General features: G+C 38.5%; 1 protein-coding gene across 1 annotated transcript in view; it reads right to left on the reverse strand.

Moving 5' to 3' along the window:
• Positions 1-24,574, reverse strand: part of CAP2 (cyclase associated actin cytoskeleton regulatory protein 2) — a 131,875-nt gene that overhangs the window by 73,401 nt on the left and 33,900 nt on the right. Inside the window, exon 4 of the mRNA XM_054591859.1 lies at positions 9,227-9,304. Coding sequence (XP_054447834.1) covers positions 9,227-9,304 — 78 coding nt within the window. The remainder of the gene's footprint in view (positions 1-9,226; positions 9,305-24,574) is intronic.

Genomic DNA, 24,574 nt, shown 5'->3' on the forward strand with positions numbered 1-24,574 from the left:
GAGGTAAAAACTATTATCCCCATTTTAAAGATAACAAAACATGGGCTTAGAGTTTAACTGCCTTCCCTTAAGTGGGTAACTTAGCAAGTTGATTTGGTTAAAATGGCTCAGTGGAAATGTATTGTGGACTTTACCAAATTAATTTGCCACAAGTCAACCTGAAAAATATGGAAGATTCTCAAATTCAGCAGACACAGATGAATTTGTTTTCCTTGCATTCGGAGGAGCAGAGCTAATAAGAAGACCTGTGAATAAAATCCAGGTGGGCCCAAGTCCAAAGTTTCTATTCTTGACAACCCTCACAAAGTACTATGTTTTATAAAAAATCTCAAACACATTTACACCCAGTAGTAATCAGTAATCTGGATCTATCAATGTGTCAAGTAATTAGCAGAAGTCCTAAGGTTCCTGCCTCTAGGCTTTCTGGCTTAGTTTAAGAGTAGCAAATTATTTGGAAATTAGATTAGAATACTGCTCCATGCATTAAAAAGTCTTTGTGAGGTGAGTACTTTGAGCAGGGCGCTGTGTTGGGCATACATATTTACTCAGAGATGGAGGGACGGCCAGAGGGAAGCTCTCATCTTCCTCTCCTTTGTAATTTTTCAGACAGTATAAAAATGAAAGGATCCAGAATCAGTTTTAGATTTCTTCTCTATAGACAGGAAGGCACTATTTCCTTTAAAAATGCAAGTCCAAGTAAAGACAGAAAAGGAGAGGGAAGTTAGAAGAAACCCACCTCCTACTTCCGGAGGAATAAGAAACCCAGACCCTCAGTCTTTTCTTTGGAATAAAATCCACAGGGCAGTCAATGACCATAAATCAGTTTCTCTGAAGTCAGAAACTTCGGGTTAACCTTTTTCTCTGTGTACCAGCACACATTAATGCCACAAACACACGAGCGCGTGCACATGCACGCATGCGCACACAGACCATTTCACTGTCAGTACTTAGCAGTATAAGAAATGTTGGAGAAAATATGGTAAGTGTGTCTGGGAGGGGAGGGAAATGCTTTCTGTAGTTGGGGTCGTTCCCCACCCACCACACCAATGCTTCCCATCTGCCTGACAAATTAACTGGGGCTGGAGGAAGGGGGACCTTGTTCAGTGACCATCCAGGATCCCCGGTGATGGCCGTCTTAGGGTGGTGCCCACCCAGGACACTGACCTACTGGAGGTTCCATTTTCAGCTCAGGCCAGAGTTTTGGGGTCACCCATGATGGGGATGATTAAAGATTATGTTTCACATCTCTCCCAGATGACATGAGATGTCTCATTGCCAAAAAAACACTTGTGTTACCCTCTCTCTTCAACTAAACACTTTCTACACTTTTATTTTGACATACAAGTCTTATAAATGACTGTGCAGTGTGACTCTTATCATGCATAGTGTCTGTGAAAACGACTTTGGAAGGTGAGTAAAGGGACAGACCCTAGTCTAGATGCCATGGCCAGGTCATTAATGTGTTACCGAATTTCACATTTTGTTCTTGTAAATTAGAAATAACATATTATCTCTATACCCAGCTGTTGTGAAAGTAAATGAATAGTTGGGTATGCCGGGGTCCCTTGAAATTTCCTGCACTTACAGAATAGGGGTTTCTTGACTATTTTCTATGTGATAATCTTTCCATCAGTGGGGAAGAGATGAGCTTGATTATCACTAAAATTCATAGACAGCAACACTGAAAGAACTAGGCCATTCTTTTGTCCAAAGATCATTTCTCTAAATTACAAGAAGGGGAGAGAGGACAAGCTTCAGCTGTGCTGTGTATGTTTTATAACTTGTTTTATGTCATGAGTTTGTAATCTATCACAAGAGGGGTGCTTTCAAAATATAAGTTGTCATGACCCATTAGTACATCATGAAATCTACTCACTGGATAATGATCTCACTGGATAAAGAAGGAAGGAGAAGAAATAAAGAGAGAAATAGAATGGACTAGAAGAAAATGTCAGAATTCAGTGCACATGGTAAGGGGAACTGTGGTGAAACTGGGTGGTGAAATAAAATATATTTTTTTATATGGGTCATGGTTGAAAATTTAAGAGCCCTTATATTATGGAATACAAGAAACATGTTTTTTAGTTCAAAATGAGAAATGAAATTTGAAATTGAATTCATCCTTGTCAATCAAGCCTAGAGACAAACCTCATCCTGCCTCTCCCAGGATAAATGGAGAGGTGAGGGCAGAGGAACTCTGAGGGGCAGGGAAGAGAAAGCAAATGGCAGGGTGGCTCTACATTTTGGTCTGTGGCTCACGGCCTTTTAAAAAAAATTATTAATTGTTTTAGGTTCTGGTAGGAGAAGGGACTCAAAGCAAACTCTATTAGTTTTCTATTGCTGCGTAACAAATTACTACAAACCTAGTAGCTGATAACAGTATCCGTTGATCATCTCAGTTTTTATAGGTCAGAAATCTGGGAAAGGCAACTATGGCCTCTGCTCAGGGTCTCACAGGGCTAAAATGAAGGTTGGCAGGGCTATATTCCCCTCTGGAGCTTGGGGTCTCCTTTGATGCTGTGAAGTTGTTGGCAGAATTCAGTTACTTGCAGTTGTAAGACTAAGATCCCTGTGTTATTGCTGGCTATTGGCAGAGGGACGGTCCCTCTCTGCTTATAGGAGCTGTCTTCCCACTACATGGAAGCTCATGTCTTCAAAGACAGCAGAAGACCCTCTCTCAAAGACAGCCACCTTGACAGTCTTATATGACACAACATAATCACTGGAGTGACTGTCCTATCACTCTACTCATAATGTACTCAAAGGAGTTATATCCTATAAATTCATAGGTCCTATCTACACTCAAGGGGAGGGGACTATATATTAAGTGGTGGGAATCTTGGGGTCAACCTGAGAATGCTGCTTACTAGAGAATCTCCCCTAATCCTTAGAATTCACCTAAGCAGGGTGTCTAACGTGCAGCCCGTGGGCCACACATGGCCCTGAAGAGCTATGAATGCGGCTCAACACAAAATTGTAAATTTACTTAAAATTTTTTTTTGCTCACCAGTTTTTGTTAGTGTTTGTGTATTTAATGTGTGGCCCAAGACAACTCTTATCCTTCCAGTGTGGCCCAGAGATGTCAGAAGGTTGGACACCCCTGAACCATCAAGCATTTAAAGCAACTTAAAAGAAATGCGCACGTCTGTATTTTTCAAACTGGTGCACTAGTCTTCCGCTGGACTTGAACAGATATCTTACAAAAAGCCTCCATAGTCAAATAAGTTTGAAAAACATGGGTTTAATAATGTTTAACATGTTTCTTTACTGAAGAGTGTGGGATTTTCCTAACCATACTTAACCCAGGAAATTTTTTTTGAGTGTGTGCTAAAGAAATCCACTTTGTTAATGTTACTGTAATACAACTATTGCATTGAAGGAGCTGTATTACTGCTCTTGCATTGTCATTTTATTTCCTCTATGATGTCTTTGCTGATACTTTTGTTTACAAGATCCCAACTTCCCTGGATTTTGGTAGCACGAATGGTCTACCTTGGTTGATAGGCAGTTTAGTTATAATTGATAAATATAAAATACTTTTCCTTTTTGATAGTCACCCTTATGAAATTTAATCTCTTTGAAGGCTGGTACTCTAGCTTAAAGCAATAATGTAAGAGCATTAGAGACACGTGGTAAAGCATGTTGGCTGAGATTTCTGGAAATCAGACTTACCCATCAGCTTTGGACTAAGGAGTAAAGCAGTTACTCTCTCTGATACTCTCCTGGATCATCTTTATTTTTCATTTTTAAAAGTATATCTTATTGACTATGCTACTACAAATGTCCCAATTTATTTCCCCTTTGCCCCCTACACCTAGCACCCTCCTTACCTCCATCAATCCCCTCCTTAGTTCGAGCCCATGGGTCACGCCTATGTGTTTTTTTGGCTTCTCCATTTCCTATACTATTCTTAACACCTCCCTCCCTTATTTATTTTGTGCCTACCAATTATGCTTCTTAATCCCTGTACCTTTTCCCCCGTTCTCTCCCCTCCCCCTCCCAGCTGCTAACCCTCCATGTGATCTCCATTTCTACGATATTGTTCCTGTTCTAGTTGTTTGCTTAGTTTTGTTTTTGTTTTCAGATTCAGTGGTTGATAGTTATCTGTTGTCATTCTACTGTTCATAGTTTTGATCTTCTTTTCTTAGATAAGTCCCTTTAACATTTCATATAATAAGGGCTTAGTGATGATGAACTTCATTAGTTTTACCTTGTTTGGGAAGCACTTTATCTGCTCTTCAATTCTAAATGATAGGTTTGCTGATAGAGTAATCTTGGTTGTAGGTCCTTGCATTTCACCACTTTGAATACTTCTTGCCATCCCTTCTTTTCTGCAAAGTTTTTTTTTGAGAAATGAGGTGACAGTCTTAAGGGAACTCCTTCGTAGGTAACTCTCTGCTTTTCTCTTGCTGCTTTTAAGATTCTCTCTTTATCTTTAATATTTGGCATTTTAATTATGATGTATCTTGGTGCGGCCCTCTCTGGGTCCAACTTGTTTGGGACTCTCTGTGCTTCCTGGACTTGTAAGTCTATTTCCTTCACCAAATTATGGAAGTTTTCTTTCATTATTATTTTCAAGTAAATTTTCAATTTCTTGTTCTTCTTCTTCTCCTTCTGGCATCCCTATGATTTGGATGTTGGCACTTTTCGAGATGTTCCAGAGTCCTCTTATTCTCTTCTTGTTTTTTTTGAATTATTGTCTCCTTATTCTGTACTGGTTGACTGTTTATTTCTTCTTTACAGTCCAAATCATTAATTTGAACCCCAGCTTCCTTCCCTTCACTGTTGGTTCCCTATGTATTTTTCTTCACTTCACTTAGGGAAGTGTTCATTTCTTCCTTTATGCATTTGCCGTACTCAATGAGTTTTCTGAGCATCCTTATCACCACTGTTTTGAACTCTGCATCTGATAGGTTGGCTGTCTCTGTTTTGCTTAGTTCTTTTTCTGGAGTTTTGATCTATTATTTTATTTGGGCCATATCTCTTTGTCTCCTCAATTTTATAGCCTCCCTGTGTTTGCTTCTGTGTATTGGGTAGAGCTGCTTTGACTCCATCTTGGTGCACCTGTTATATTGTAATGGGTGAAACCTTAGGTATTCGCCAGGGTGGGGCAACCTGCTTCACTGCTTTGCAGCACTGTATGTGAGGGAGGGGCCAGAGAGGGAACAATGCCACTTGCTCAGCTCTTGACTCATTTCCAGTCACTCCCCCCATTTCCTGTATCTGACTGGTACCATTTTAGCTGCTTCCTTGGTGCTAATCCCAGAGTACCTGGGTTTGTGTACATTCTAGAATCATGTGGGTCCTTTAAAGGACTCTCCTGAAAAAACCAGCAGTTTCTTCCGCTGTTCCAACTCCCACTGATTTTTACAGCCAGAAGTTATGAAACTTTATTTTCCCAGAGCTGGAACCCTGGGCTGCATGGTCTGGTCTGGGGCTGGGATCACTCACTCCCCAGCTGTCCCTCCTGGTTTTTACCCACCACAGGTGAATGTGGGACCACCCGTTCTGCTGGCCACTCACTACCACACCGTATCCTCTCCACCCCAGCTCCCTGTCTCTGCCCCTTCTACTTATCTGGATGACTATTTCTCCTTTAAATCCTTGGTTGTCAGACTTCCATACAGTTTAAATTTCTGGCAGTTCTTGTTCTTTTTTGTTTAGAAGTTAGTTGTGGTCCTTTTTATGGTTGTGTGAAGAGACAAAGCATTTCTACCTACTCCTCCATCTTGACTGGAAGTCTTACCTCCTGGCTCATCATTAAATTGAGAGTGCTGGAAGAGATGATTTCTAAGGGCTCTTTCCACCTAACAATTAATATGTGCCTGTCCCCAAGCCCAGTCCCATCTCATAGCTGTTTGGTTTTACAGCGCCTGTCTCACAGCAAGCACTTGATAAATATTTGTGCACGGATGAACTGTGAGGTTGCATTGTTGTGGGTTTCTGTATTTTCTCAGCACTTGCCTGTGTTCTACAAGGTTGCTAGCTTCCAGCTGGCAAGGGTGCTTACCCTCAGTTTTGGGCATCTAGCTTATACAATCCTCTGACCAAAAGTGATCACTACAGTTGGTTTGGCCTGGTCTCGTGCTTCCACAGAGCTGTGGTCCCCTTCATCATCAGGATTGGAAGCACTGCCTAGGAGGTCCTCCCGCCTAAAATATCTTCGCTTCCCAATGCTTGAAACTCCTATTAAAGACTCATTCTCTACCATTTTATCTTTGGGCCCTATTACAACTCTAAGCCAATAATTTTATGAGGAATTATTTAATAATTCATCTACTGGAAAGTAAGTCACCTTATATAGGCATGAAATGTGAGCAAGAAATAAACCTCTGCAGTTAGAAGTCACTAAGATTTTGAAGATGCTTGTTACCGTGGCATAACAGGACTTGCTTTGATATAGAGATGTTTGGAGGGAAAAAATCAGTTTGAGACTTGACTACTGAGGGATTTTATGCTTGTGGGGATTTTAGGTGGTAACACCGAAATTCTTGCTGCCCAAAGTGCAGCCACAAACCAGCAGTAGCGGCATCACCTTGTTAGAACTACAGGTTCTTGGACCTCACCCTAGATCTACTGATCCAGACCATGCACTTTAACAAGACTAGCAGGTGATTCAGATGAAGATTAGAGCTTCGAAGCAATGCTGTAGAGGCAGCTGGAAATGAAAGTTGGCTACACCTGGAATAAATCTGTGCTACAGGCATAACTGTGAGAGTCACAGGTTCTCAAAGTATGGTCCTTGGACCAGCAGCATCACCATCATGTGAGGGCTTTTGAGAAATGCAGATTCTCAGGCTGCAACCAGATCCTATTGAACTGAAAACTGTAAGTGGAGTCCAGAAATCTGTGTCTTAACAACCCTACATGTGATTCTCATACACACTGCAGTTTGGGAACCACTGCTCTATGTCAACAAGAGTTGAAATTATAGGAGTTAATATTCTCCCGAAAGAAGAGTTATAACATTGTTCCCATAGAAACTATAGCCTTCTTTCTGATAATCTTTATCATCTATCTTTAGAATGTACATGGAGAAAATAAAGGCCTGGCCATGGACTTTTCTCACCACTGTGGTGGTGACCTCCAAAATCTGTTTTCCTATTGAGTGGAAGTACCAGGACAGTCCTCTGGGTAAAGATGGAGAGGACAAAAAGGGAGGCAGGTATCAAAAAAAACTGCTTTGCACTTCACCACCTGATACTGCAGGGGTTTACTCTCAGAGCACGGCTACGGCGCTACAGGGAATGCTGGCGGTCCGTGCCCTTCCTGGGTACGGGTCCCCTGGAACAGGTCCATTCCTCTTCCTTTGATCAAGAATGCAGTCAAGTAAGAAGGAGGACCTACAGATATTACACCCAAGAATCTGCATAGCCACATGCTGAGGCACACATCATCCCTAGCCATTGCTCGTCCCAGCGCATTCACTTACTTGTTCACTTGTCCACTTCTTCACCCAATATTTAATGAGTGACCTTTATATGCAAGGCCTGCAAGGCCCATGGAGAAGCCTTTTGTTTTGTGCTGACAGACAGGATTGAGCGGGCCACCAGCCAAGAAAGTCATGGTTCTTCCCTCTACCTGAGTCTCTCAATGATGCATTGAGGTTACCTTTCCTCTCACTTTAATCACAGGAAAGCTAGATTAAGTATGTCTCTAGAATGCATCACATTGTGATTTCCTACTTTCACTGTTCTTTTTTGCAAAGAGAAAAAAATCAGGGACTGAGAAAGCGAAGGAAGAAAAATGCATCCACAGAGGAGCGTAAAATATTTCCATCCCTATAAAGATGTTTGGCTAGGCTGTGTGCCACTCATTTCCTAAGAGGGACGTGATCCATCCATCTATCCAGGTGGGGTTGGTGGCTCTGACTACAAGTTAGAATCACCGGATACGCCCATAAAACTATCAGTGCTAAGACCACTCCTCAGACCAATTAAACTAGAACCCCCTGGACTGAGATCCAGGCACTAGTATTTAAAAAAAATTTCTGAGTGATACCCCTGCACAGGCAGGGCTGGGAACCACTGTTCTGGGGGTGGGGGTAGGGGTTCTAGGGTCTCAAGTGTTGGCCTTTTATGGAGCTGAACTTCATTGCCCGAAAGTCAGAATCCTAGTTTTGGCAAGATTCTCGGCTCAACTTTTTCAGTTTCAGGAGTTTGTATTAGAATTCAAAGTGAGCTATTAAATTTAAGCCATCATGTTATAAGGAATATTCAATTATCCCCTTTATTTATATGGTTGTCACCAAAATTCAGAAGCAGCATATGTAGTTAAAAGAACAATTATTTTTTATTATTTAACAAAGTATGTTGGTAATGGATCTACTTTTTAGCCTATTTACACTGCTTATGAAATAGAAGACAATCAAATTCATACATAGAATATATGAGGTCTGTCTGAAAAAATTCCGGCCATCATTAATGTAATGAGAAGGCCGCAGCTATGGGCAACTGGTGATTGGCAGCTTCTCCACAAAACATGCCCTCTCATTCATCATGTCTCATGCAGAGATTTTGGCAAAACATCAAATCACCCACGTGACTCAGCCCCCCTACATCCTGATTTGGTGCCCTGCAACTTCTGGCTTTTCCTTAAAATAAAATCATCTTTGGAAGGGAAGGGATTTCAGACTGTCGACGAGATTCAGGAAAATATAACGGGGCAGCTGGTGGCGATCGGGAGAACTGTGTGAGGTCCCGACGTGCCTAGTTTGAAGGGAACTGAGGTGTCATTGACCTATGCACGATGTTTTTTTGTATCTTGTGTCTTCTTCAATAACTGTCTCTATTTTTCATTTTTACATAGCTGGATACTTTCTGGCCAGACTTGACGTATGTGATGATAGGTGTGGACACTTTTGGTAACAAAATACACAATGTATGAACTAAAAATTAGTAGTAAACTCTTTCTTGATTATAAAACAGTTGTGAGACCAATAAAAAGAATAGGATACAGATGACATAAATAAGTTGACCTTTTAAACTGGTGATGTCAACTGTTACAAATTTGACCGTAATAAGATTATGAAGACAGAAGAAATGTTCCATATCATGATGTGGCATAGAGACAGAGCCTACATGTACTATAAATCTCATTTTCAGGCTGTCACCCACAGTAACGGGTTCTATTACTTCCTCGGGTTTTTTGTTTGTTTGTTTTTGTTTTTTTAAATCTTACACGGCCCATTCCCTAGGCAACCCTGTCTCTCTGGATATACTCTTACCTCTTGGGGTTGCTGGTACTGAGAAGCCATCAGAAGGAAAGCCCGCTGGGCCTGGAAAGCACTATGCACCATTTCCGCCTGGGGACAAAGAGGAAGAGGGAAGTTTAAATGTTTGTGCTCCTAAGTAGCCACCATAATATCCAGAAATTCCATTTTTCCTAAGGGAAAAAATATGTCCACACAAAAACTTGTAAATAAATGTTCATAGACGCATTACTCATAATAGCCCAGATGTGGAAACAGCCAGAGTGCCTATCAGTTGATGAATGAGGAAATGAAATACGATATACCCGTACAATAGAATATTATTTGGTAATGAAAAGAAATAAGTGCTGATGCATGCTACAACATGGGTGAACCTTGAAAATATTCGGCTGAGTGAATGAAGCAAGTCACAAAAGACCACATTTGTATGATTCCATTTATATTAAACGACCAGAATATGCATATCAACAGAGTGCTTGCCTGGGGCTGGTGGGAGGGAGGAATAGGGAGCGACTGTGAATGAGTATGGGGTTTCTTTTAGGGGTGATAAAAATTTTAAAAAAAGCACAGGATTAGAGAGTGGTAATATATTCACAAATTGGTGAGTATACTAGAAACCACTGAATTATACATGTTAAAAAATAAGTGTTATGATATATAAATTACTGTATCTCAACAAAAGCAACAAAACAAGGCAGGAGGGAAAGAGGGGGGGAAGGCAGAGACAAATGTATTTAAAAAGTAAATAAATTAATTTAAAAAAAAATTTTTTCTAAAAAAAAAAAACAAAAAACTGTTAAAAATGGTTGCATCCTAAACTGTTTTCAAAGGGTGTCTCTCTTGTCTTCTTTCATAGCATGCCCAAATGCGTTCATACCTTCTGGTGGAAAGAAAATTGTCCGTTAAGCTGCCCCATAAAAAAATATGTTCATGGAGAGCCAGTGGCTTCCAAAATTGTTTACGTAAATGGACCCAGAAGAGATTTCAGTGCTACCTGGACTCAACCCCACGAAAAGGAGTTGAGTGGGTGAGAATGTCTTCAAGCACATGGTGCCATATTCTCTTATCCTCACCCTCTACCCACTTTTAACTAAGTCACTTTTTTTTTTTTTAATTTACAAAGTTATAGGAGAGTACCAAGAAGAAAATAATTCCAAGTACTCACATTACCCACAATTGTAGATTTTTGGCACTTTTTTTAGTTTTGAAAAAAATTTGCACAGTTGTTTTCATAACACAAAGCATGATGATTTTGAATAGGTTTTTAAACTCTGAAGGTTACAAAGATTAAAATTTTAAAAAATGCTTCACAACCTAGAAATAGCCATTATTAACATCAGCTGAACATTTAAAAGGTGAAAGATTTATATGATCTGAAGAGAAACCAGAGTATCAGCTGAATGTTTAAGACACATGTACAGGTAGACTTTGAGAAAATGAGACTGTACTCTAGGGCCATTAAAAAAGGTATAAATTTAATTATCAATATAATTGAATAGTAGAGATGAAAGAGAAATAATTGACACACTTCAAATAAAAGTTTCAGCATTTATGCCCTAAATGAGCATTCTAAAGTAAAAAAATGATAAAATATTATGAGATTAGAATAACTATGTATGACATTTTAAAGTATATAATATAATTTTAGACCTTATTGACTGGAAACCAATTGGAAAGGACAAAAACATAAATATGTACTTCCTCACTTCTATCTCTAGTCCCCTATCTTTTTGCATTTAGCCCACTTGATAGATAGCATTCATATTCTACCTGCAATTCCCATAGTTGCTTAGGATTAGTTCTACATTTAAACATACCTAGTGGCTCTCACCAGCCATTTTACCATAATTTCTCCACTTCTGAGTTACTTTGATGATTTTACTGGCTGAACTCTCACTATCAAAAAAAAATGTCTCAAAGGCGGAAAAATTGAGACAACTGTAATAGAATAAACATGATTTTAAAATGCAAACATGCAAACAACAACAACAGAAAACCAGAGACCAACATCCATCAGCTGCCCGGACTCTGTGCCCCCAGCCATTCTGTATACGCTCTGACCGGGGATCAAACCCAAAACCTAGGATTGTGTCCTGACCTGGGATTAAGCCAGCAGCCTTTCGGTGTAAGGAACAATGCTCCAACCAACTGAGCCACCCAGCCAGGAAATTAAAAAAAATTTTTTTTTATGTATTGGTTTCAAGTGTACAGTTTAGTGGTTAGACATATATTCTTTACATAGTGTTCCCCTTGATATTCTCAGCACCCTGACTGGCACCACACATAGTTATCACCATATTATTGTCTATATTTCCTATGCTTCCCTGTGACTATTTGTTGCTACCAATTTTTGCTACTTAATCCCTTCCCCGCTTTCACCCAGTGCCCCAACCCGCTTTCCCCTCTGGCAACCATCACTTCTCCCACTGTTTCTATGAGTCAGTTTCAATTTTGTTCCTTTATTTCCACATATAAGTGAAATCACATGCTTTTGTCTTTCTCTGACTGACTTACCTCAGTATAACACCCTCCAGGTCCATCCATGTTGTTGAAAATTGTAAGATTTCATATTTTTAAATGGCTAAGTAATATTTCAGTGAGATTTTTTAAAGGTCAACTATATCCTGTAAATTATTGGGAAGGCTATATGGTAAAATGTAAAAAAACAAATTCTCCTATGCTGTTGGCTTAAATCACATATAGAATCTATAATTTCATTCTTTTTCAATACCATTTAGCACTGGTTAATTTCAGACACAGGAAATATGGTATCTGTGCATGTATTCCTAATGTTTGAGAGGCAGTGATAGAATTCTCAGAGAGGTAGGGGCTTGCTTCCTCCCTAACTTCTAGATTTGGATATAATCCTTTTAAATGCTGGTTTAGAACCTGGTACTTTTCTTTCATGGCTCTTATCATTATTTTGTTCACACATGTATGCATATGATGGGTTAAAAAAATAACTTGTTTAATAGCTGCCTCCTGAATTCAGACTGTACACTTCACCAGAGCCGAGGCTGATTCTATTTTGGTGATCATTTTATTCCTTTGCTGTCATCAGTTCTAAAATGTGGTAACAGAATCAAATAAAATATGGTCCAATTAAAAAACAAGTCTCAAGGTTGCTTTAGTTCTTCAGGTTTAAGCAGATCTCCCTGTTATCTTTATATTTAACAACGTCTTGGCCGGATATAAGATCCTGGGGTCTCTCTCCATTTTCAGATAGCGTGGCACTTAATGTGGCAATGGAAAAAATCTGAAGCCCTTTTGTTTTTTTTCCCCTTGTAGGAAATTGACTTTTTCTGGTTTGACATCTGAAGAATTATTTCTTTATCCTTTGAATTTAATAGCTTAAACGAGATGTTTAAGTTTTTAACACTATTTTGTATTTCCTGGGCAGACTTAGTCCTTCATTTCTGGGAAATATTTTTATATATTTTCAATATTTCTTCCATTTCATTTGTTAGAATCCGTATTCAGGGACTCCAATTATAAGCTCAGATTGTATAATATTTAACTATCTTCATATCCTTTAGATTCTTCCTCTGCCTTTAATTTCCTTGTCTGTCATCAGTATTTACGTGATTATACGAATACTTTTCTTTATTGTTAGGAAACAGATTTTCAACTGGGTTTCTTATATACATTAACATTTCTATTTATATATATTACTACATTAATGTTATTTTTGTTCTTGATTTGTTGGACTTTCAGCTTCCCTTTTCAATTCATTCTTATTGTTTTATCACCTTGCTTTATGCTTAAAAATGCAATTACACTCTAAGTTCTAAGAATATAAGTTATATTCTTACAAAACCTTTGTGAGGAATCTGTATCTGTTTCCTAAGTTTCATTTTCTTGGAGGGCTAGTCTGTCTGTCTTTCGCATGCTGTGTGCCTTTCTGACAAACTATGTAGCTGTCACGCGGTGATTCCTTGAGCCTTTTGCTACCATACTGGAGGTCAGTTAATTTTCCCTTTCAAGCGACAGTTCGAAGGCTAATTACCTTGTGCTCCATCTACTTTTTTAGAGTCTGATGGACTAGGGGATAGGAAAGGGAGAGCTCAGCTGACCTGTCTTTATTTGCGAATTTGGGGGCTCATTTTTCTGGGAACACGTCCTAATTCACTTCGCCCACTTGAAACACAGGCCATTCTGATGAAGATTTTAGATCATTTCTCCAATTCAGAACCCAGACACAAAGGCTTTACGTATACATAGAGAAGCAGCCCCATGGTTTTTTCATTTCCTGTTTCATATTTTCCTCTCCTAATTTCATTTTTAAAGTGATGTCTTTAAGGGGGTGGGGAATAGAGACAGAGTTAGGAGCCTAAAGCTACTTGGCCATGAGTTATAGCTTTAGGTTATGGCTTTTTTTTTTTGCTTCATTGCTATCAGTGAATTTTTAAAAAATCTTTTTTCTCATTTTTGGGGAGGAAAAAAAATCTGATTTAGTTGTATTTTGTCATAAATTTATATTCTTTTTACTCTTGTTGATTTCATCTTTAATCTCCTTGTTAGCTTTACCTCTGTTTTGGGTCAGTTTCTACCTCTCTGCTTCTGTGGATAATGTCTTACTTCTCTGAGAGACAGGTAAGAACAAGCTTGATATGTTTCCTGAAACAGAGAACTAGAATAGAAGCAATAGGATTAGCTTAATTTCATCCCAGTGCCAATCAATATCAGACAATTTTCTGGCCTGGAAGGGTAAATGTGTTAACTAACTGGGAAATGACTAATTTTTGTTATTCTACTTCATTATCATGTTTTGGTATCTGACAAATTTTCTAAAACATTTACTGAAATTTTCTTTCTAACTTTTCTCATTATTTCTCATCCAGTGATTTTTTTTTTCTACTGAGAAATGCTTGCAATCAAACCAAAATTAGTAGATCCTTTCTTTGAAAATCACAAATTCAATCATCATCAGTATAACAGATTAAGTGTCAAAAATGTTTAAAATGTTCCATTTTGGAGAACACTACCTCCTCTTCTCTTTATCCTGGTAGTTGATTGCTGGGATTACATTGGGAGGGAAAGAGGGTTTTTTAATTTTACTGGAGGTCATTATGACCCTATAAATGTGAAGCTCAGAGCTGCATGAATATTTACCCATGTATCTAAACGTGTATTTTCAGTGGTTCAGAACAACTTTTATCATCTACAACAACCACAATTCCAAAAATAAAACTATGAAATACAACTTTCCATAGCTTGGATATAAATAAAATAACTGCACATCTCCTAGCAACAATAATATAGAAGTATTGTTCTCACCTATGAAAGGCTTTGCGGAGTCAACTGAATTACAGTTGCTGTGGGAAGGGTAATTTGGGACTGCCTGACTTCTGTAGTTAAAATTGCAGCTCAGAAATAACATTAACAATATCTTTATAGTTATCCCAAGATGAACACTGTCATTAGGCTTTTTTACTTTCCCTGGAAACAACATTGAGCCTGTTGCTAATAGAACAATTTTCTGGTGGGTTGGATTAGCGAAGATGGCCAGTTTCATTAATTAGTCTCTTCCCCCAAATGGCCTCTCACTCAGTAATAGGGATGGAGGTTGGAACAGAGAAGGGGTGAATATCTAGACATCTGCTTCAAGTTTCCCTTTCTCTTTGCGTATGTAGACATCTTGCTGAGGATTCAGTGGTATGCTTCTTCCAGCTCCCTGGAACTCTGGGCATAACCAGCAGACTCTAAACCATATTCATTTTTAAACTTCATCAGTCCGTGTTTCAAAGGATTTTCATTTCACCTTTGAGATTTTCTCATCCACCAGCTTGTTTCTAGAAAGTTCCATGAGTTCCCTGCACAAGACAGCAGCCTATTTAGGAGCAATTTTACTGAACCTGCTGAGTTCTAGTAACTTGAAAGGGAGAACTTGGCTCACTCAGGCAGTTCAAAACATTGTGAAAGAAAAAGCCAAACGTAGGGATTTTCAGGAATGACAATTGTTTTTGCTGAGTTTGTCCCTCACACACGTGCAAGGTTCAGAGAGCCTCTGTGACTTTTATGGGTCAACAGGCACATCTATCTGCCTGTGAGCATGTGTGTATAGAAAGGAAAGGGACAGTTTTGGTAAGTGTCAAGGCCTTACATTTTACCACTTGGGTAACTGAGGTTCTCGGACAGATATGTTGGTGGACCACCTTGTTCTGTGGTCCTAGGGAAGAGATTAGGCGAATGAATTTCAGAAATTAGTTTAAAATAAGACTCAGGACAAGCAGACACCATGTAACTATGACTTATTTTCAGTTATCGCCTTGGGTGAGAGCTGGCTCCCTGGGGAGGCTGAATCTCTCAACACTTATCAAAGCTTTGCATGGTTTTATCGGGAAAGCTACGGGCTGCAAAGTACCATGTAGATGACAAAATGAACAGGTGCCATGGGGGGAAGGGCACAGGCAGGACTTGGAAAAGCATCCAGCCAGTGTGCCTGTGCTGAAGGCATTTCCAGGTCTTCTGAAACTGTGTCAACACCCTTCACGAGAACCAGATCGCAAAGGGGAGGGGCTTCTCCCCCTCTGACTAAAGTCAGGGGAATGGGCATCTGCTCATCGGGTGCAATCTGTGGGTCCTGGGAAGGTCACCGTCAATGCCATCCCCACATTCTTTACCAATTAGTCTGTCAATGCCCCACGTTTCATAATTAAGAGATTGTGTTTTTAGATCTTATTCCATAGAGGCCTCTAATCTATCTTAATGGAGAAGTCCCTTGAGTTGCAGCCACTAAAAAGATAAAGAGAAACTTGATAGATGAAAGCAAGACAAGAAAATGGGCCAACAAAAGGAGGTGATAGGACACCAAAGACAAATTTCACCTACTTTATAATTGTGCTTAAAACAAGACTGAAGATGTAGACTTCTTCAGATGTAGACGTTAATTTTGTAGACACGAACATAAGCACTGACTTAAGTCAGATTATGAAAGGCATCTGGGTTGACGTATTAAGAACCATGAAGGAGGCTTATACCAGTGGTGCATGACAGCCACTTGGAGGATTTGTTAGAACAGATTGTTGAATCCCAGTCCCAGGGCTTCAGTTCAGTAGCATTGAGTGGGCCCAAGAATTTACGTTTCTAACAAATTCTCTAACGAACGCTATTTGCTATAATCATTCATTAGTTCTAAAATGTTCTTTTTTTTTTTTTTTTGGTTGATTCTTTTAGATTTTCTATATAGATAATGATTATGTCATCTGCAGTAAACAAACAATTTTATATCTTCCATCCCAATATGTATACCTTTTAATTCTGTTTCTTGCCCAACTGCATTAGCAAGAACTTCCATATGATGTTGAAAAGGAATAGTGAGAAGGAACATCGTTGCCTTGTGTCTGATGTTAATGGGAAAACTTTGAGTTTCTCACCATTAGGTCTGATGTTAGCTGTACGTTTCCTGCAGACGGTCTTTATCAAGTTGAAGAAGTTCTACTCTAGTACGAGTCTACTGCATTTTTATCATAAATGGATGTTGGACTTTGTCAATGCTTTTCTGCATCTATTGCGTGTCCATGTGATTTTTTTTCCTTTTGAGTCTGCTGATGTGATGAATTACACTAATTGAATTTTCAATGTTGAATCAGCCTTGCATATGTGGGATAAATCCCACTTAGTGGTGGTGTATAATTCTTCTTATATACTTTTAGATTTGATTTGCTAACATTTTGTTGAGAATTTTTGCATATATGTTCATGAGATATATTGGTCTGTAGTTTTCTTATAATGTCTTTGTCTTATTTTAGTATTAGGGCAATTCTTGTCTTATATAATGACAGGAAATATTTCCTCTGCTTCTATCCTCTGAAAGAGATTGTAGAAAACTGGTATAATTTCTTTCTTAAGTGTTTGGTAGAATTCAGCAATGAACCCATCTGGGTCTGGTGCTTTCTACTTTTTGAATGTTACTAATTATTGATTCAATTTCTTTAGTTGATATAGGCCTATTCAGAATGTTTCTTCTTGCGTGTTTTGGAAGAAGATCCATCTTTCAAGAAATCGGTTCATTTCATCTAGGTTATCAAATTGGTGGGCATAGAGTTGTTCACAGATTCCTTTCCTACCCTTTCAGTGTCCATGAGGTCCAATGTCTCCTCTATAATTTCTGATATTTGTGTCCTTCTTCATTTTTCCTTTTTAGCTTAGCTAGAAGCTTGTCAATTTTATTGATCACTTCAAGGAACCAGCTTTTGGTGTTACTGGTGTTGATTTTCTATTTTTAATTTTATTGACTTTTGTTCTAATTATTATTATTTTCCTTTTTTTCCTAGTCTTCTAAGGTTGACACTTAAATCACTGATTTCATATCTATCTTCTTTCCTAATATATTCATTCAATACTATAAATTTCCCTCTTAGCACCGTTTTCAATTTCCACTGTATCTTCAAAATTTTGATCTTAGGTTTTCATTTTCATTAGTTCAAAATATTTTTCAGTTGTGGTATAATTAACATATAACATTATATTGGTTTCAGGTGTATGACATAATGATTTGATACTTGTATATATTGTAAAATGATCACCACAATAAGTCTAATTAACATCTGAGTTCCAAACACTTTAAAATTTCTTCTTTGACCCAAGTGTCATTTAGAGATATGTTGTTTAATCTCCACATATTTGGGAAGTTTCCAGTTACCTTTCTGTTATTGATTTCTAGTTTAATTCCATTGTGGTCTGAAAGCAGACATTATATGGATCCATTTTTTTAAATTTGTTAAGGTGTGTTTTATGACCCAGAATGTGATCTATCTTGGTGAGCTTGAGAAAAATGTGTATCATGCTGTTATTGGATACTCTACAAGTGTCCATTTTAGCCAGTTAATTGATGGTGTTGAGTTCAACTATATCCTTACTTCATGTTCTGCCTGATGGACTTACCTATTTCTGATGAAGTTGTGTTGAAGTATCCAAATATAATAGTGGCTTCATCTATTTCTTATTGTAATTGTCAGTTCGATGCTTGGCACATTCACTTTAAGAACTGTGATGTCTTCTTGGAAAACTGATCCTTTTATTATTATGCAATACCCTGATAACTTTCCTTTATGGAGCTCTGCCGTGTCTGAAATTAATACAGCTGCACATGATTTCTTTTGATTAGTGTTAGCATGGTATATTTTTTGCATCCATTTACTTTTAATCTGTATGTGTCTTTATATTTACATTAGGTTTTGCCCCAGCTGGTGAAGGTCAATGGGTTGGGCACCATCCTGCAAACAGAAAGGCTGCCAGTTTAATTCCCAGTCAGGCACATGCCTGGGTGTTGGGGGCCAGGTCTCGGTTGGGTGTGGGCAAGAGGCAACTGGTCAATGTTGTTTCTCTTACAGACAGATGTTTTTCTCCCTCTCTTTCTTTCCCTTGCTTTCCCTCTCTCTAAAAATAAATAAGTAAAATCTTTAAAATGGATTTCTTGAGGAACATATAGTTGGGCTGTGTTTTTTGATCTACTCTGACAATCTCTGTCTTTTAATTGGTACATTTAGATCATTGACATTCAAAGTAGTATTGATATAGTTGGATTAACATCTACCATATTCATTACTGTTTTTCATGTGTTGCCTTTGTTATTTGTTTCTATTTTTGCCTTTCACTATTTTTCTGCCTTTGTGGTTTTAATTGAGCAATTCATATGATTCCATTTTCTCTCCTTTCTCAGCACAACAGTTATATTTCTTTTTTTACTTTTTAAGTTGTTGCCTTAGAGTTTGTAATATAACTAATCCAATGTAAGGTAATGTAATTAATCCAAGTCCACTTTCAAATAACACCATACCACTTTACAGTGCTGTGTCTTATAATAATAATCGTAATCCCTTTCTCCTGCCCCTGTATCATTGCTCCCATTCATTTCACTTGCACAAGGTCTGTCCAGAAGGTACCCAGCCACATGAAAAACAGAGGCAGTTACTGATGAAGATACAAGAAATGTCATACATAGGCCAGTGATACTTCAGTCCCCTTCAAAGTAGGCACCTGAGAACCTCACACAGTTCTCTCAGTCGCCGTCAGCTGCCCCATCATATATCCTGAATCTCACTGACAGTCTGAAATCTCTTCGCTTTCAAAGATGATTTTAGTTTTAGGAAAAGTCTGAAGTCCCCGGGCACCAAATCTGGTTTCTAGTGGGGGCTGTCACCCGGACTATTTGATGTTTTGCCAAAAAACTCTGCACAAGATATGATGCATGAATGGATGCATTGCCATGATGAAGCTGCCAATCACCAGTTGCCCATAGCCATGGATTTTTGAGTGGTTTGAATAGTTTCTGTGGAGGAACATTCAAGTTTAACACAAAATTTGATGCAGATTCATTGCTGGACTCACTCAGTCATTTTGAATGTGATGGCCACACTGTACACATGCTCACTCAACGGCTTCTACTGCCCCCACTGACTAGTACAGCAAAGTTGTCATTGTTCACACATGCACATTCCAGTCCACTCGCCTTGGCTGCCAGGTTACGCAATGTCACACAAACTGTTCTTGTTATATTAACAAGGGCTGCACTTTTTCTGGACAGACCTTGTATATATAAGCATAAATAAATATATGTATGTTATATATACATAAGCATACATGATTAAATACATTGTTGCTATTGTTTTTTACAAATTGTTATCTGTTAGATCAAATAAGAATATTAAAAGTAAAATTTTAATTTTACCTTTACTTATTCCTACTTCAATTCTCTTCCTTTCTTTATATAGACCCAAGTTTCTAACTTCATTCTTTCTAAAGAACTTGTTTCAACATTTATTGTAAGGCAGGTCTACTGGCAACAAATTCCCTCAATTTTTGTTTGTCCGAGAAAGCCTTTTATTTTTCCTTCACTTTTGAAGAATAATTTTGCAGGATACAGAATTCTTCGTGGGTGGGTCATTTTTTTTCTCTCACCACTTTAAATATTTCATTCCACTGCCTTTTCTGCATGACTTCTGAGAAGAAATCAGATATTAAGTCTTTTCTTCGTTCTTTTGTAGGTAAGGTATTATTTTCTTTTCCTTCTTTTAGGATTTTTTCTTTATCTTTGATTTTATGTAATTTAAAAATGATATGGTGAGCTATAGGTGTTTTTTTTTGGCGGGGGGTAGATTTATGCTGCTTGGTGTTCTCTGGATCTGTGCTTTGCTGTCTGACATACATTTGGGGGAAATTCTCAATCATTATTATTTCAAATATTTCTTCTGCTCCTTTTTCTCTTTCTTCTCCTTCCAGTATTCTCGTTATACATATGTAATACCTTTCATAGTTTTCACACAGTCCTTGGATATTCTGTTTTTATATTTTGTTTTTGGAAATTCTGCTGATACATTCATCTTCTAGCCCAGAGGTAATTTTCTCAGCCATATTCAGTCTACTAATAAGCCCATCAAAGCCTTTTTTTTTTTCCATTTCTGTTACAGTGTTTTTGATCTCTAGCACTTCTTTTTGGCTCTTTATTTGTATCTATCTCTGTGCTTACATTGCTCATTTCTTCTTGCGTGGTGTCTACTTTACCCACTTAGACCCTGGAGCCTATTAGTCATAATTGTTTTAAATTCCCAGTTTGATAATTTTAACATCCCTGCCATGCCTGGTTCTGATGTTTGTTTTATTTATTCATATTGTGGGGTTTTGGGTTTTTTTTTTTTTTTTTTTGGTCTTTTGATATGCCTTGTAATTTTTCTTGTTAGCCAAACATGATGCACTACGTATAAGGAACTGCTGTAAATAGGAACTTTAGTCATGTGGTGGTGAGATGTGAGGAGAGAACAAGCAAATTTTAGTTCTATGATTAGGTCTCAGTCTTTTAGTGAGCTTATTCCTCTGGACTGTAAACTTCACAAGTGTTTCTCACTTTTTTCTTTCACCTTAGGGCGGAGAGGATGGCAACAGTGGGCTGGATTTGAGTAATTCCCTTCCCCCGAGGAAGACTAGAGCCAGTTGCAGTTGAGTATTTCCCTTCCTCAGTCCAATTAGGCTTTGATAATATCCTACCAGGTTAGGCTTTGATTAACTGGTTTCCCCCAAGGACAGGTCTTGTTAAGAACAGAATGCTCTCTGGCTTATTTCAAAATACTTCCTTTTCTCCTTTCCCGCTGGAAGCTCAAAGGGGTTTTGCTCCACTACTTACCGTGGAAACCTAATCAAGCTGCTGGAGGTAAATCTCATGATATTGTGGGGGCTCCCAAAGGCTGGATCCTTTTGGGATCCTTAACTCTGAGAGTTGCCTGCAGGAGCTGACAGAAATTTATCTGTTACAGTTCAGTTTCCTACCCAGCAGTGGTTCCTATGACAGTTTTCCTCTTGAGTTTCTGTTCCAGCAAGCTGCAATTCCTGCATTTTTCTGTCAGTCAGATCTTGGGGACAGCAATTTGCCTTGTGTCTTCCCTTCTGTAGGGGTCCCAGAAGAGTTGTTGGTTTTTCAGTCTGTTCAACTTTTTACTTGTTAGGGTGGAGCGGTGACATCCAAGCTTCCTGACACCTGGAACCCAAAACTGGAAGTCCTTCCTCCACTTTTCAAAAATTTACATTTTATTTATTTAATGAATTTATTGGGGTGGCATTGGTGGACAAAGTCATATAGGTTTCAGGTGTATAATTCTGTAATACATCATCTGTATATTGTCCACCTTTTTTAAATGAGAGAAAACTTACTCTCATTTTAATTTTAATTTTTGGACATTTTGGAACTTCCATCCCAGTTTTATCGTCTTGGGAACAGAGCACCTTCCTGTTACTTGTTGCCTTTGATGTACGTGTGTGGACTTGTGGATAAGGTGCAGCGTGGGCGAGGGGGCTGTGAACACCTAAGCGAAAGGAGCTTGGGGCAGTTATCTGGTGGGAAGGGCGGGGGGACTGAGATGGTGGGGGTCACTCAGAAGCTCTGTGCTTGAACACTATTTTCACCTGGAATGTTTCTATTTGTTAAAAATGGCAAAAGCATCTCTAGATGCTTTTATCCTCACTAAATGAGATTTTATTTTTGGGGCTTGTGATGGTTATTTTTATATTTATCTGGTGGTGCTTAGAGGTGCTTATGAAGATAATTGGGGCGGGGGACGTACACAACACCCGAAGTGCCTCGCTCTGCCATCACAGCCACGGATAAAATACGCAAGTACATAATGCTTCTCCACTCTGACTTCTTTAGGTCCCATGGACTTTTTGCCAATTTTGCATAGGTTAGGGAAAGGGCTCTCTCTCTTCCCAATGTGCCAACAGAAAAGGTCACAAGAAGCCAGAATTACCATTAGCAAAGAAGCTGGTACATCTGCTTGTGTTAAAACTTGTTCTGAGGGCAAAATCTGTTTTGTTAGCAACATAGTCTAAAGCTAAAAGTTATGAAATGAGAAAGGAGGTTGACTGCTATTTGCTGTTGAACCTGGAATTGTCAGAGTGACACATGAGAAGGTCCACCTTCGCTTGGACTATAATTGGCCTCATCATTTCAGTGAGCATCTTAATACCTCACTTGGAATACCTGTACCCACCCAGGGCTTGCCATGTGCCACTTGTTCCATACATACGGCTGACACATATTATGGTATTGATTCTATTGTATCAAGGAGAAAATAGGATTTTGAACAATGTCACTGTGAAATAAGTAAACCATGAATCGTGGCAGTGGTTTCTGAGTAGTGGGGTTATATGTGGTTTCTGTCCGCTTCTTCACATTTATTGTCAATGTTTCTACATCAACATTTACATTTTATTATCAGAAAAATTATTTAAAAGATATAACTAAGTGAAATAGAAGTTTATTAATTCATTTCACAAACAAAAGTATTTTCTAAGTGGCTACTCTGCCTAGGTGCTACTAGATATAAATCAGGGGAAACAGGTTGTAAACACAGTGAACGATTAGTGAATGTGAGTGCTAAGTGATAAAGTGCTGGCTGTATGGATCAGAAAGCAAACATCCAATCTTGAAAAAAAAATTAATGGCTGATAACCATGATTTAAAAGTTAAATTTTCCCATTTGGCTGACTTGGCAAAATACAAGAAGCATTTTCTTTGGTTCGCAGACCCACGCTCAATCCACTGAGCCACACCAGCAAGGAAAACAAGAAGCATTCTTATAAAAAAGGGAATTTTTTTTAAAAATTAATTTATTTACTTTTTTAAATACATTTTTTTTAAAGAAAAAAAATTCCTTCTTTCTAGAGCCCAGGAAGCACAATGCTTGGTACCCAGTCATTTCTAGCCATCGCTTCCTTTAATATGGCTCTCTGCTCTTCAAGACAACAGGGTTCCCTGAAGCCTGTGGCTCAGCCCATGGTTGCCTTTTTGAAGTATTCAGTGTGTTCACAATTTACAGAGTCTAAATTTACAGAGTCTAAATTTACAGTCTCACTAGGGAAAGGAAGCAATAATGTCACACTCCACTTACTTAAAAATATGTTGGCAATGCTCCATTAAATCATAAAGACAAGTTAATTTAAAGACTCTGGCCTGTTCAAATACCAGCCAAGTCCCAGTCAATTTCAGACTCTGCTGTAGCCAAAACATATATCAAAAAGGCAATAATTTTATATTAGGTAATTGTTATAAATTAGTATATTTTCTGCCTTTACAGTTGACTTTTTTTTTTTAAATGATAACCCTCACATTGGCAGAGAAAGGAGGCATATTTATTGAACAGAGCTAAATAGTTTTGCAGTCCGGAAAGGAAAGATGAGTAGGTAGATTGAGAATGTCAATGTTAGACTACTAGGCACATTTTATAAAAAAATAATCATTCAGGAACTCATAATAAAAGAGGTTTATTCTTTATTAATAGGACTGTTGCCTTGGCAACTTCCAGCTCATATAAGTATTTACAGGCACCACGGTGCAGAGTTCTGATGCTAAGGAACAGCTCTAGTGTGTCCTTTCTGCATCCAAGCCTGAAGTCTTCCATTACAGATCTCAGCTTCACTATTGGTCCCAGTTCAAGTGACCTTAACACCCAACCACCTCCATCCAAAACCTGTCATATCCAGCCCCAAAGAGGCAAATTAAACTAATTTCTTGGTAAGTCAAATTGATAAAAGGTGGAAATGATAAATGGGTTTCTTTTGCCAAAAAAAGAAGAGGAGGAAGATTTATACTGGGAAATATAGCTTTGACTTTATTTTCCTTCTCATCCAGCAGAGGACAAAGTATTTTTAAACGAGCAATTACATGAATATTAACATGCATTCAAATCACACATTGTTTCCCTAAAACTCTTATTTTCCTAGTTTGTAACTGTCACCAAATAGCCTAAAGCCCTTTTAGACACTGTGAGAGTATGAAGTAGTTCAATGTGTGGTGGGAGGGAGGGCGGGGGGGACAGCCGATACTAGGGAGCGCTCGCCATCGTCCTAGCACACATCCGATTCCAGGAATTT

Source organism: Pteronotus mesoamericanus, unplaced genomic scaffold (assembly GCF_021234165.1).
Source record: "Pteronotus mesoamericanus isolate MK-2021 breed Mesoamerican mustached bat unplaced genomic scaffold, CSHL_Meso_final scaffold_31, whole genome shotgun sequence".
In the NCBI taxonomy this organism is placed as follows: Eukaryota; Metazoa; Chordata; class Mammalia; order Chiroptera; family Mormoopidae; genus Pteronotus; species Pteronotus mesoamericanus.